Below are 14,871 nucleotides of genomic sequence, written 5' to 3'. Positions count from 1 at the left end.
GGGTGTCATTATTTGGTCTGATTCAAATCGAAGTAGTCCAATTGGTACAATTACTGGGTGCACCTGTGGACTGAATTAACCCCTTACTCTGCCCACTGGATATATACGTCCTATCTGCACATACCACGTGAAGATAGCACATATATAAACGTTCAGGCAGTGCTGGCATTAAAGCTCCTGCAATCTAGCAGGAGCAGGTTGGGTCCCGGCTGTGAGACACAGCGGGGACCCTGAGGAGAGATACCTCTTCTGTCTTCTCCAGGAGCCATTTCCTTTTGTTAAGCATCATGCAGACATTTGTGGAACACGGCCCGTGAGATACCAGACTGGCATTGCAGGAGTGCACGGCGTTATTGGTTTCTATGATGCTGTGCTCTCCTGCAATGCCAGTCCGGCATCTCACGGACCGTGTTCCACCTCTGCCTGTGTGTAATGCTCCTACAGGGGGCTGTATTACCCCTGTAACTGGGGCTCCTGTGGATGCACCAGTTACAGTGGGAAAAAAAAGTGTGTCCTCCAGAGATCTTTTAATGATATCCTGGGGGACCTATTATGTGCCAAAAATAAATAAATAAAAAAATATACAAAAAATAAAAATAAAAATGCAGTCGTATACAGAAACCGTCACTATAGTCGCCCCGTTCGATCAAACCTATACATGTTCTATATGAAAATGATCGTCACAAAATAGGGAACCCATTGCAATAAAAAAAAATGTCAGTTTTAATATTTAAGAAAAAAAGATATACTTTTTAATAATAATTAACAGTGTTCCTCCAAATTAAACCTAAAAAAAGAAAAAAAAATCTCTAAAAAAATAAGTGTCAAGTAAAAAAAAAATCACACAAATTATTTTGGTAGTCAAACAAATAAAAAACCACCACGTGCACAAAAGTTGCTTGGACATTCGGGCCTTTTCTGAGCACGGTCATGAAAGGTTTACCAGTTTAAGACCGGACGCATACTGTGTTTTTTTTAATACATGCTTTCTTGAAAGCCATGGCTGTTTTTTCCATTTGGTCATGTAAATAATTTTTATGCCTTTTTCAGTCATGCATGGGACTTTATGTCATTCTTAGGTTACTGTTCTTCAGTTTTTTTTTTTTGTTTTTGTTTTTTTATATACCCTGGGAAGTGTTTATCAAATGGAAAACCTTCTGCTTTTACCTTATTTTTTATTTTATTTTTTTTGACTACAGGGAGTGCAGAATTATTAGGCAAGTTGTATTTTTGAGGATTAATTTTATTATTGAACAACAACCATGTTCTCAATGAACCCAAAAAACTCATTAATATCAAAGCTGAATATTTTTGGAAGTAGTTTTTAGTTTGTTTTTAGTTTTAGCTATTCTAGGGGGATATCTGTGTGTGCAGGTGACTATTACTGTGCATAATTATTAGGCAACTTAACAAAAAACAAATATATACCCATTTCAATTATTTATTTTTACCAGTGAAACCAATATAACATCTCAACATTCACAAATATACATTTCTGACATTCAAAAACAAAACAAAAACAAATCAGTGACCAATATAGCCACCTTTCTTTGCAAGGACACTCAAAAGCCTGCCATCCATGGATTCTGTCAGTGTTTTGATCTGTTCACCATCAACATTGCGTGCAGCAGCAACCACAGCCTCCCAGACACTGTTCAGAGAGGTGTACTGTTTTCCCTCCTTGTAAATCTCACATTTGATGATGGACCACAGGTTCTCAATGGGGTTCAGATCAGGTGAACAAGGAGGCCATGTCATTAGATTTTCTTCTTTTATACCCTTTCTTGCCAGCCACGCTGTGGAGTACTTGGACGCGTGGGATGGAGCATTGTCCTGCATGAAAATCATGTTTTTCTTGAAGGATGCAGACTTCTTCCTGTACCACTGCTTGAAGAAGGTGTCTTCCAGAAACTGGCAGTAGGACTGGGAGTTGAGCTTGACTCCATCCTCAACCCGAAAAGGCCCCACAAGCTCATCTTTGATGATACCAGCCCAAACCAGTACTCCACCTCCACCTTGCTGGCGTCTGAGTCGGACTGGAGCTCTCTGCCCTTTACCAATCCAGCCACGGGCCCATCCATCTGGCCCATCAAGACTCACTCTAATTTCATCAGTCCATAAAACCTTAGAAAAATCAGTCTTGAGATATTTCTTGGCCCAGTCTTGACGTTTCAGCTTGTGTGTCTTGTTCAGTGGTGGTCGTCTTTCAGCCTTTCTTACCTTGGCCATGTCTCTGAGTATTGCACACCTTGTGCTTTTGGGCACTCCAGTGATGTTGCAGCTCTGAAATATGGCCAAACTGGTGGCAAGTGGCATCTTGGCAGCTGCACGCTTGACTTTTCTCAGTTCATGGGCAGTTATTTTGCGCCTTGGTTTTTCCACACGCTTCTTGCGACCCTGTTGACTATTTTGAATGAAACGCTTGATTGTTCGATGATCATGCTTCAGAAGCTTTGCAATTTTAAGAGTGCTGCATCCCTCTGCAAGATATCTCACTATTTTTGACTTTTCTGAGCCTGTCAAGTCCTTCTTTTGACCCATTTTGCCAAAGGAAAGGAAGTTGCCTAATAATTATGCACACCTGATATAGGGTGTTGATGTCATTAGACCACACCCCTTCTCATTACAGAGATGCACAACACCTAATATGCTTAATTGGTAGTAGGCTTTCGAGCCTATACAGCTTGGAGTAAGACAACATGCATAAAGAGGATGATGTGGTCAAAATACTCATTTGCCTAATAATTCTGCACTCCCTGTAGCACATAGTGCAACTAAAATTCTTCTTTTTAAATTAGGTAGTTTTGATATTGGGGATGTATAGGTTATGGTCACCAGGTGCAGTTTGGTGCATGGTGGCTTTTTGTCATGCAAGTTATAAACAGCTGCTATAAGAGATTTTAGTGGTGTTTTTCAGCACTCTTACTTTTTTTGTTTGTTTTTGGCAGCTTCTTTTGCTGAAAATGGGAGGACTTAAACCTTTTGTGAAAATACAGAAGGGGGATCACCACTCCTCAGTGTTCTGCACCTTCAGCCTGCATTGCCTTGACTCTTCACTGCACCTGCTGTTTAGTAAAGTTTTAGGTCCCATTAAATGTTAAAGGGGTTCTGCACTTTCATTTAACTGATGATCTATCCTCTGGATAGATCAGCTTCTGATCGGCGGGGGTCCGACACCTGGGACCCCCGCCGATCAGCTGTTTGAGAAGGCAGCGGCACGGCCTTCTCACTGTTTACCGCCGGGCCGCCCGCCCACTGACGTCACGACTTGTATCAACTAGAGTGGGCTCGGCTAAGCTCTGTTCACTTGAATGGAGCTTAGCCGCGCCCACTCTAGTTGATACAAGTCGTGACGTCAGTGGGCGGGCGGCCCGGCGGTAAACAGTGAGAAGGCCGCGGCGCTGCTGGAGCGCCGCTGCCTTCTCAAACAGCTGATCGGCGGGGGTCCTGGGTGTCGGACCCCTGCCGATCAGAAGCTGATGATCTATCCAGAGGATAGATCATCAGTTAAATGAAGGTGCAGAACCCCTTTAAAGGGTTTCTGTCACCTGAAAAATGGGTATTAAAGCTGGCTGACATTAGTGAATTTGAAAATAGGGGGCACACCAATAAATATAAATGATCCGGAGAGTGCAAAAGGGTGGTAAAAAATGGTACAAAATACGCCTGACCCAAGTGAGAGTCACAAGAACCACCCTATACATGCACATCCGACAATAGCCAAGTAATAAAATATATATATAAAAAGTTTATTAAACACACCAACAAACGGAGCCAAAACCTGTATAAGCAGCTGGTGCAGTTGACCTGAATAGATGAGTAACGCCCGTTACTCATCTACGAAGGTCCACTGCACCAGCTGCTTATACAGGTTTTGGCTCTTGCTACTTGACCTCATTGTGGTCTGCTTTTATTCATTAGTGACTTTACCTTATCTGACATTTTCTCTATGTTGTTTATAGGTGCATATTTTCTATAGCTGGGTTATATTGCATGTCCCTATTCAGTGGACCCATTTTTACACCGACACGCTGTTCATATTGTTTACAATTTTTAAAATGTGTTTGGTGTGTTTAATAAACTTTATATATATTTTATTACTTGGCTATTGTCGGATGTGCATGTATAGGGTGGTTCTTGTGACTCTCCCTTGGGTCAGGCGTATTTTTTTAAGCTGGCTGACATTAGTGATGTACTAATGTCAGCTGAACATAATTATATTAGTGCCATCTCACTACCTGCCACCTTTATTGAGAAAAAACAAACTTTTATAATATGCTAATTAGCCTCCCTTCTCCCACCTCTTGTCACACCCTGCTACACTAAATTGACAGGGCCAGGCAGTGTTGGTCTTCTACCTCCGGCCCTGTCTGCAGTGTAAATCTCGCGCCGTTCAGTATTCGGCGCACGTGCAGTGAGGAAGCTGCCAGCCGGCGAGCTCCCTTCAATCACTGCGCCAAATACTGAGCGGCGCTAGATTTATACTGCAGACAGGGCCGGAGGTAGGATACCAACACTGCCTGGCCCTGTCAAACTAGTGTAGCAGGGTGTGGCCAGAGGTGGGAGAACAGAGCCTCTAGGAGCAGGCAACGCCCTCTCTGCTCCTAGAGGCTTATTTGCATATTATAAAAGTAATTTTTTTCTCAATAACGGCGGCAGGCAGTGAGATGGCACTAATAGTTATGTTCAGCTGACCTTAGAACATCGCTAATGTCAGCCAGCTTAATACCCATTTTTCAGATGACAGAAACCCTTTAATTAACCCATTAATGACCAGCCTGTATTGGGTCTTACTGACCAAGCGTTTTTCTTTCTTTTTTCATTTCTGCCTTCCAAGAGCTATAACTTAAAAAAAAAAAATTTTGGTCTATGTAGCTGTTCGAGGAGTTGTTTCTTGGTTATAGTTTTTAATGGTGCTATTTTGGGGTACACATAACCTTTTGATCAACCTATTAACTCTTTCTGGGAGGGAGATGGGGGAAAAAAACAGCAATATTGCCACTGATTTTTTTACATTATAAATCTTGCTGTGTTCATTTTTTGGGCATAAATAACATAATATCTTTATTCTCTGGGTCAGTACGATTATAGTGATGCCAAATACATATAGTTTTCTTTTACTTACTATTTTTGTGCAATAAAACCCCTTTTTAAAAAAAAAAAAAAAGAAGAAAATCTTTTTGCATCCTAAGACCTAGAGATGTTATTTTTGCAATTTTCTTTTCAATGGAAAAAAGTGTATTTTTTATTGGAATTTCTTTTATTTTTATGCATTATTTTAACTTTTGCGGGGAGACAGAGGGGAGTCTCTGTCATCACTAACATGCAGCGGGTGCCATTGCCTGTGGCATGTAAGGAGTTAAACAGCCCATATTGGCACTCCTGCTGCACAGGGGGGAACCGCAGCTCTTAGACTGGACCACCGTGACAAGGGGTGTGGGTGGTCGCTAAGTAGCCTGAAGGAAAGATATAATTCTGTTAAAGGGAATGTGTCATCAGAAAACGACCTATTGTTTAAATCACTATTTTATGTTTAACATATTTTTCAAGAATTTTTGATGTTTTTAATTTTCCATGTCAATATCTGTAGTTAAACAAAACCTATACAATCGTGCAGTTCTTGCACTGGCCACTGGCCATCTTAGCCACTTCAATGCAGTTACCTGCTTCTGTCATTCTAGTTTTGCCTGTAATTGATATCACCTCTATGTACAGATAAGACAGGATCCACCATTGGCAGTAGGTAATTATCAAAGCTGATCTATTCTTTCCTTGTACGATGACCTCTGCACAGGTCACAGACCATGCCTAGAAAACTCTCCTATAGAAGTCAATGAGGTCCTCTCCTGACCATCGTGTCTGTGTCCCATGGGCTGCCATAAAGCAATTTTCTTAATCCTTTCTAAATGCTGTTAGGAACGGCTCAGGCAAGAGGGCCGCCCCCATAATCATGTTCAGGAAATAGAATAAATACATTTACAATCAGAAAATAAAAACAGATTAGAAAAAGGATATGTTTTGCCATCTCTGATTTTAATTAGCTGAAAAAAGTTTCCTTTAATGTTATGTTGTGTTTTTATATCTAGTAAGCCTATACAACTGCTTCTTTGGAAGAACGGATTGTAGTTTGTGTTTGGCCGCTGATCGAAAGTACAAGTGTGTCTGGTGTAACAACAAATGCGTCTACGAGGATATGTGTAAAGTACGAGCTGCAACAGAGTGCCCTGATCCTCTGATCACCGATGTAAGAAAACTATGTAGTATCTTTATCATTCCTTTGTTTAACAGAACCAATAATAATTGCCCCTATAATATCATTCTTACTTGAGTTAAACCTGCTTCAACTTTGATACGTGACCCCCGTTGTCATTATTACACAGTGTAATACTATACTACTTTCAGTAATGTATTCAGAAAAGTTTATTGACATCTCTAAATTTTTGTGGAGGTCTGTGCTGAAAGTCTTACTCTGGGAGTTAATTTTTCTGAAATAGTTCTCATAGTAAATAATTCATGCAGAGTTATGTTTTCCCCATTTCCCCTGCCTTGGGATTTCCACAGGCAAAGATGCTGAATTTTGTCTAATTTAAAGCGGATCAATACAGTTGCCTGCTGATAAGTAGAGGAACAGACCTGAAAGAGCCGCTGCACATCATCCATTTCACAGTACCACTGTGTGCCCCTTCTCAGCCTGTATAACTTTGTTTTCCCCCCTTGGGGAGCTGTGCTATGCTCCACTTAATATTCTGCAGTATTTATTATTTTTTTCAGTTGTTGTGGGAAGCTTTAGATGGGGAATATGGGAACTAGATCATACTTGAGTCTTGTCAGCAAAATCAGGGGTAGGCAACCAGCACTCCAGCTGTTGTGAAACTACAACTCCCAGAATGCATACTTACTCTGCTCTTCTAAGAGCTCGCATAGAAATGGAGCATGCTGGGAATTGTAGTTTCACAACAGCTGGAGTACCGAAGGTTGCTGATCCCTGGGTTACATCATTTTGTATGTATGAATTCTCAATTGCAATATTTTCTAAGCTATGGATGTTTTATAAACTCTGGTCCTGGGTTAGGTCAGTGTTTGCTGCAGTGTAGTCAGGATGCTTAAGGGGTTTTCTAATCTCAGACAATGGGGGCATATTGCTAGGATATTCCCCCATTGTCTTATAGGTGCAGGTCCTCCAGCAACAGCGCTCCCAGCTCCGTTCTCGATATAGGTGCGGGTCCTGCTGGGACCCACACCTATCAGACAATGGGGGCATATCCTAGCGATATGCCCCCATTGTCTAAGATGGGAATACCCCTTTAAGGTTTGTTACAGTTTTGCCTACTTGTCACGATGAATATGCAAGGCAATCTGCAGGGAGCGTTACAGAACAACAGGAGCTGAGCAGATTGCTATATGGTTGATGCCTGTGGATTCAGGCCCAAGAAACTAGACCATACAACGTGGGTGAACAAGACAGAAAAAGGCATGGCTGGTTTACAGCAAGAGCAATTGAAGTACATGAAAACCAAGTGATTCACTTGTACTTGCCATAAAACCACCGCAGTTGGGAAGCTGCCTGGTTCTTGGCCACAAAGCAATTACAGTGTTCAGCATCTTTATATCTATATTCTCTTAAACCTACAAATTTGGTAGATTTCTGATACAAAATGTTTGTCTTCAGTTTACACCAAAAGCCGCACCCCTGAATGGAGGCATACTGCTCACTATAATTGGATCAAATCTGGGAATAACTGCTCAAGATGTGGAAGAAATTAAAGTTGCAGGCGTGAGCTGTACATTCAAGCCAGAGAGCTATTCTGTCTCTACCAGGTGAGCTTATCTGCGCTAATCTCAATCTCATTGTGTATGGCAGTAACTGCTCCCAGTATTTGTATCCCTCCCTATGTGCATGATGAGCCCCGCCATATAACTGTCCAGAATTTCCCAGTGGGGGCATTAGCTGCCATTCCTTTTGAGGTCTATTGCTCCTAGCATTCATATTAACACATGACTGAGATATTTGCTCTTGAAGGAACCTACCTAGCCTATCTTTATTCAATATCCTACAGTAGGAGTACACTGTGTGCTCTCCTGTGTCCTGTGTGCTGTATGAACAGTTTCCAGGTAATGAACCTGACCATGCACACAAACGTATTTTCTTTCCGTGTCCGTTCTGTTTTGGTTTTTTTTGGTTTTTTTTTGCGGACCATATGCGGAACCATTCATTTAAATGGGTCTGCAAAAACAAAATAAAAAAATACGGAAGCTACTCCGTGTGCATTCCGTTTCCATATGTTGTTGTGCCTTTTCATAGGTAAATGCATTGATATCCAATTCATTCTTGTCAAGATGGATGTTCATTGCCTTTAAGAGCCATGCTCGACTATATTTACAATTTTGTATGTCTTGAGTAGGCCGGAGTAAGGTCGTACAAAGATTTCTACTTTTTAGTGTTATTCTTCTCATGAATGTACCAGTCTGAGAAGAATCCTCCTTGTCTACTTATAAATTTATGACGGGAGATAAAGATAAGCTCTATGCAGCTGGTAATAATTACCTATACAATTAGGCATGAAGCAAAATATATAATATTCATGTATTCATTTAATGAGCTATAGTTAGTCCTTAGCATAAGACAATCAGTAGGATATATATATATATATATATATATATATATATATATATATATATATATATTTATTTATATAATTTGTTTTTATTATATTGTTATGTTACAAAGACAACATGTATCCAGGATATTATATATATTTCTCATTAGGATAATATTTGTCTCTAAAAGAGTGTCTGTAAAGATGTGTGTTTTGTAACAATTAATCACATCTTTGGTATGACAGGAGGTACTGATATCTCTGTGAGAAAACAAGGCCATTCATGTCATTATGATCCATAAATCAACAGTGTGAGAAACATTCAGAGAGACGCCTAGAGGTCTGTCTCTAATTGCTACAAGTGTCAGAATTAATCCCTATAGCTCTGAATTAAAGCTTCTGAGGTCAAATGTATAAAATACATTTTATTCAGACTTAATAAGTTAACCCTTTATACTATGATGCAAATAGCTTACGTGCAGTGCCACCTGGGTGAGTAGGTGACATTACAACAGTAGCAAAAGTGCATTTTGGGTAAGGTTATGATGTCACATTTCTTATCAATAGTCACACCCATCCGACAATGATTGGAAAATTCCAAACTAGGAAGGTGTGTGTCTAACTGATAAGTTTGGGATCATAAACCATACACAAAAAGGAGGAGAGAGAGAGGAGACAAGTAAAGCGCTCTAGAGGGGTGTATCAAGATGAAAGCCAGGATGAGATGCACTATGATGGACCACCCAGCTTTCCTAGGAGCAAAAGTGAGTTTCCTACTAGGACTTGGTAAGAGACACAGAAAATGATATTTCATTTTATTTAAGACTAATTTGATAGTGTGGGTGAAATTATACCATCTAGATTGGCAAATAAATAAATTAATTGATCATCTCCATATTGAGATGTAGTCTTAGGATATTGTGAGGCTTCATTCTACCTGCAGAAGAATCAAGACTCATAATCTAGCAAAGCATTAAATAATTGCATATATAATTTTCTTCGCTAAGTGATGGATTCCCACAGGAAAGACGTTTCAAGTCCTTCCCATTTAAGATATGGTCTAGCAAAGATCCTAGATCCCTATTATTTGTCTTAATATTCTTACCAAAGTCATGTGTGTGAAAATAGTCCAGGATGGGGTGGAAGGATACAGTTATCTCTTCTAAGTCATATCCTTGGATGGATTTGCCCATCTTGAAGTCATGTGATGTGTAGTTGGTTAGAGGGGGTGGAATGTATTTAGCATTCCATATTGATGTCTAGGATTAGACATGCCCATCCTGATATGAGGTTCTCTCTGAACAGAAGTAATGTATATAACTTATGTTCATATTTTGATATCCTAACCTAATAATAGCTTGGTTATAATGTGACAAGTAATTTCCACTCACATATATTGTTAAGCTTGTAATACTTTATATTAACGCTATATATATATATTCATTTGCATGTATCATTGTGTTTATTTACTTATATATGTTTATACCCTTGTAAGCAATAAATCTGCATATTTTTATACCTGTGTATTATTGTATAATGCAGAACTGCATTTTTATCATTAACGTCATCTCGCGTCAAAAGAACTTATTTATCTGAGGAAATAGTTGGACTCGGATGTGAAGTGTATCGACTAGTTTGTCTATAATTCACCAGCTCATGATTTTAAGAATTTGACAAATTTTATAAATTTAATTTTTTATGGTTAATAATTTTTGACCATAATTTATCATTCTTAATTGAATTATTACCCCCGACAATGTCCGTTTTTCCTTTCTGCAAAAAAAAAATAGAACATGTGCTATTATTGTCTGCATTACGAACAAGGATAGCACTGTTCTATTAGGGGCCAGCTGTTCTGTTCTGCAAAATACAGAATGCACACGGGCATCATCCGTATTTTTTGCGGACCGCAAAATACATACAGTCGTGTGCATGAGGCCTTATATTGCAGAATAATTCTATTTCTCACATTGATCTACCAACACAGAGAAGAATTGTTTTGTACAGACATCCCAGGAAATCATTTATAATTGTCAGCAAAATAGAAAATGTAAAGAATGTGCCTAATTATTATGTGTGCTGTGTCATTGTGGGGTGGAATGGAGGCGTACTAGAAACCTGTGCAAACATTACATGATATTACATGTCCTGTGTGCATGGTTCATATCTGCCCCAGCAGTCCCTGTAGCCTTTCAGTGTAGAGATAGACGGCAGTATCAAAGGCGTAATATTTTCTCGGCTGGCTACCTGCTGCACGTAATGTCATGTACACTGCTTATTTTACGTTTTGCTGCATCCTAATGTAAGTCATGCTTTGAGCTAAGAAAACGTAGCAGTGGATTGTGGGCTTTTCCTTTGTAGCCGTGAGTCACAGGATGAAAAAAGGTGTCTGTGAAGGGACTGAATAATTTGGTACATTTTCAGGAGAGGATTTGCAGATATCTTGCTAATTGTGTAATTTCTGTTGGGAATAACTTTACAGCATTTCGAAGTGAGAGACAGTGCCCTGATCTGGGAACTAACACCTCCAGAATTTCAGTCTGTCGCGGATCTATCTGTGGTTAATGAGCTACTACTATTGTAACACATCTGAATGCAGTGGAGGGAAGGCATTTGATCATTGCCATTGTTAAAGCGACTCTTAAGAGGGATAGTGATTAAGTTTAGTGACAACTGTATTTTTCTTGCAGTTCTCTAGTTTAAAGTATGGTAAATGGCATCGCTATTACTTAGTCTTAGGTCAGAAGAGGGTAAGCGCTTCTGTTTCTAATGGATACTACTGAATCAGTGGTAACAAATAATGCAATGTCCTGTTTCCGTTTTCTGGGTGAAATGATGGCATCTGTTTAGCTGTAAAAATCTCACGGAACCATGATATTTGCCATCCCAAAAATCTCACAGCCATTAACCCCACCAGGACCAATCAAATTTTGGAAATGACATGTTTGATTATTTTATTTTTCCCCTTCCTCGCCTCCCGTGGGCTGTAACTTTTTTTTTTTAAATTCTTTTGTCATTATAGCCATATGAGATCATATCTTTGCAGGATGAGTTTTAATTTTTAATGCCACGGTTCAGTGTTCCATGTGTAATCATTTTATTATGACACTGTAAACAGACTATTCGTGGGGCGAAAAGAGACGAACAGAATTCCACTTTTTTCTTGTTTGGGTGTTGTATTTACAGCTTTTACTATGCAGTAAAAATGACAGTCCTAATTTGCAGGTCAGTATGATTATGGCGATGCAAACTTGTAGTTCGTTAGATACTAACGTGTTTTACTACATTAAAAAAATTAGAAACTTTTTCTAAAAAAAAAAAAAATGTAAAAGTTTGCAGTGTGTTCCAATAGCTGCTTATTTTCCCATTGAACAAGTAAGACTCCTTTCACACAAGCATGTCTGGATGCATTGCGGCAAACCCGTGCAAGTAGGTACCCAATTGCAGTCAGTTTTGACTGATTGCGTTCCGTTGTTCAGTTTTTATCGCGTGGGTGCAATGTGTTTTGCACGCGTTTGATGAAAAACTGAATGTGGTACCCAGACCCGAACTTCTTCACAGAAGTTCAGGTTTAGGTTAGGTGTTGAGTAGATTGTATTATTTTCCCTTATAACATGGTTATAAGAGAAAATAATAGCATTCTGATTACAGAATGCATAGTACAATAGGGCTGGAGGGGGTTAATTTTTTTTTTTTTATAATTTAACTCCCCTTAATCCACTTGTTCGCGCAGCCGGCATCTCTTCTGTCTTCTTTTTTGAGGAATAGGACCTTTTGATGACGTCACTGCGCTCATCACATGATCTTTTACCATGGTGATGGATCATGTGATGGACCATGTGTTGATCGCAGTGACTTCATCAAAGTTCCTTTTCCTGTGCACAGCAAAGATGAAGACAGGAGAGAAGCCGGGCTGCGCGATCAAGTGGATTAAGGTGTTGTGTTGTTGTTGTTTTTTTTTTAACTCCTCTAGCCATATTGTACTATGCATTCTGTATTAAGAATGCTATTATTTTCCCTTATAACCATGTTAGAAGGGAAAATAATAAGGCCCCTTGCAGACGAGCGTGTCCGGATGTGTCTCGGTGCATTGCGGCAAACCCGCGCGAGTAGGTACCCAATTGCAGTCAGTTTTGACTGCGATTGCGTTCCGTTGTTCAGTTATTTTCACGCGGGTGCAATGCTTTTTGCACGCGTGTGATAAACTCACTGTGGTACCCAGACCGGAAATTCTTCACTGAAGTTCAGGTTTGGGTTCGGTGTTGTGTAGATGTAATTATTTTCCCTTATAACATGGTTAGAAGGGAAAATAGCATTCTTTTAATACAGAATGCTTAGTATAAGGTCAATTGAGGGTTAAAAAATAAAAATTAACTCCCCTCCTCCAATTGATCACGTATCTGCTGGTCTCCTATTCTTTCTTCAGGACCTGTGGTGACGTCACTGAGCTCAGCACATGGTCCAATCACATGGTCCATCAGCACGGTGATGGACCATTTGATTGGACCATGTGATGTGACGTCACCACAGGTCCTTTAGCCGGCAGCTGATGATTAAAAAAGTAAGAGGAGATCAGTTGCTACGCGATCAAGAGGAGGAGGTGAGTTAATATTTTTTTTAACCCTATTTTTAACCCTATTAAACTTCTACTAAGCATTCTGTATTAAAGAATGCTATTATTTTCCCTTATAACCATGTTTTAAGGTAAAAATAATACTGTGAATAGACTGTCATCTTGGCAACCATGCGTGAAAATCGCACCGCATCCGCACTTGCTTGCGGATGCTTGCGATTTTCACGCAGACCCATTCACTTCTATGAGGCCTGCGTTGCGTGGAAAACGCACAATATAGAGCATGCTGAGATTTTCATGCAACGCACAAGTGATGCTTGAAAATCACTGCTCATGTGCACAGCCCCATAAAAATGAATGGGTCTGGATTCAGTGCAGGTGCAATGCGTTCACCTCATGCGTTGCACCCGCGTGGAAAACTCGCCCGTGTGAAAGGGGCTTAATGATCGGGTCTGCATTCCGATAGTCTCCTAGCAACCGTGCGTGAAAATCGCCCGCACTTGCTTGCAGATGCTTGCGATTTTCACGCAGCCCCATTCACTTCTATGGGGCCTGCGTTGCATGAAAAACACAGAACATAGAACATGCTGCGATTTTCACGCAACGCACACTCATGCGTGAAAATCACTGCTTGTGTGCACAGCCCCATAGAAATGAATGGGTCCGGATTCAGTGCAGGTGCAATGCGTTCACGTCACGCATTGCACTGTGCAGAAAACTCGCTCGTGTGAAAGGGGCCTAATATTTAATTTTTTTTTTTCATCTTTGGTGGACAAAAAAGTTTTTGCTTAGGTTTTTATACATATATATATATATATATAGCTACCATACAGGATAAATCACTTGATATTTTATTAGACTGACCATTTTTTTACTTTGCAATTTTTTTATTTTTTTATATGATAAATGACATATGGGCATTGCTTTAATTTGTAATATTTTGGTCTTTTTTTTAAAAACAAACAAACTGATTTTTACATATTTTTTTATTTTTTATTAATCAGTTTAGGGAACTTGAATGTGCCATCATAGAGAGAGGCAGAGTCAGCCACAGACACTCCTTCTAGATGTTTGTGTTTAGGGGAGAAAATTCTCCCGGGCCTGTACAGTATATAGGAGACATCATAGCAGCTAGTGTCTGCCTACTCTGAAGCTGAGCTCAGGAAAACAGTTGATTAGTGATAAAGCCTGGATATCATATAGGAATATAAAATCATGTAATAGTTAGACTTAGAGTAAATTGCTCATCTACACACAACAATTTGTGAAAAGTCACAGTAAGGATGTTGTGGCAGTTTTTGATGCAATTCTTGAGTCAAAGCCAGAAGTTGGATGGAAGGGAATGAGAATTATAAACTTAGACCCCTCATTCCTGCAGGGCCCATTTCTGGCTTTGACTTGGGCTACATGCGCATAACCGTATGTGTTTTGCGGTCTGCAAATTGCGTATCCGCAAAAAAAAAACAGTTGACATCCATATGCCATCCGTTTTTTTATTTTTATTTTTTATTTTTTTTCTGCGAATCCATTGTAACAATGCCTAAAACGGACAAGAATAGGACATGTTCTATTTTTTGGGGCGGGGATACGGAACGGACATACGGATAGCACACGGTGTGCTGTCCGCCTTTTTTGCGGACCCATTGAAATTAATGGGTCCGCATCCTATCCGCAAAAAAACGGAACAGACACGGAAACAAA

General features: G+C 39.8%; 1 protein-coding gene across 4 annotated transcripts in view; it reads left to right on the top strand.

Moving 5' to 3' along the window:
• Window positions 1-14,871, top strand: part of PLXNB2 (plexin B2) — a 190,045-nt gene that overhangs the window by 136,495 nt on the left and 38,679 nt on the right. For all 4 annotated transcript variants that reach the window (XM_044280256.1, XM_044280257.1, XM_044280258.1 and 1 more), the window contains 2 exons: window positions 6,087-6,244; window positions 7,670-7,818. In XM_044280256.1, coding sequence (XP_044136191.1) covers window positions 6,087-6,244; window positions 7,670-7,818 — 307 coding nt within the window. The remainder of the gene's footprint in view (window positions 1-6,086; window positions 6,245-7,669; window positions 7,819-14,871) is intronic.

The sequence above is a fragment of the Bufo gargarizans genome, chromosome 2 (assembly GCF_014858855.1).
Source record: "Bufo gargarizans isolate SCDJY-AF-19 chromosome 2, ASM1485885v1, whole genome shotgun sequence".
Taxonomy (NCBI): domain Eukaryota; kingdom Metazoa; phylum Chordata; class Amphibia; order Anura; family Bufonidae; genus Bufo; species Bufo gargarizans.
This window is presented reverse-complemented; position numbering and strand designations above follow the sequence as displayed.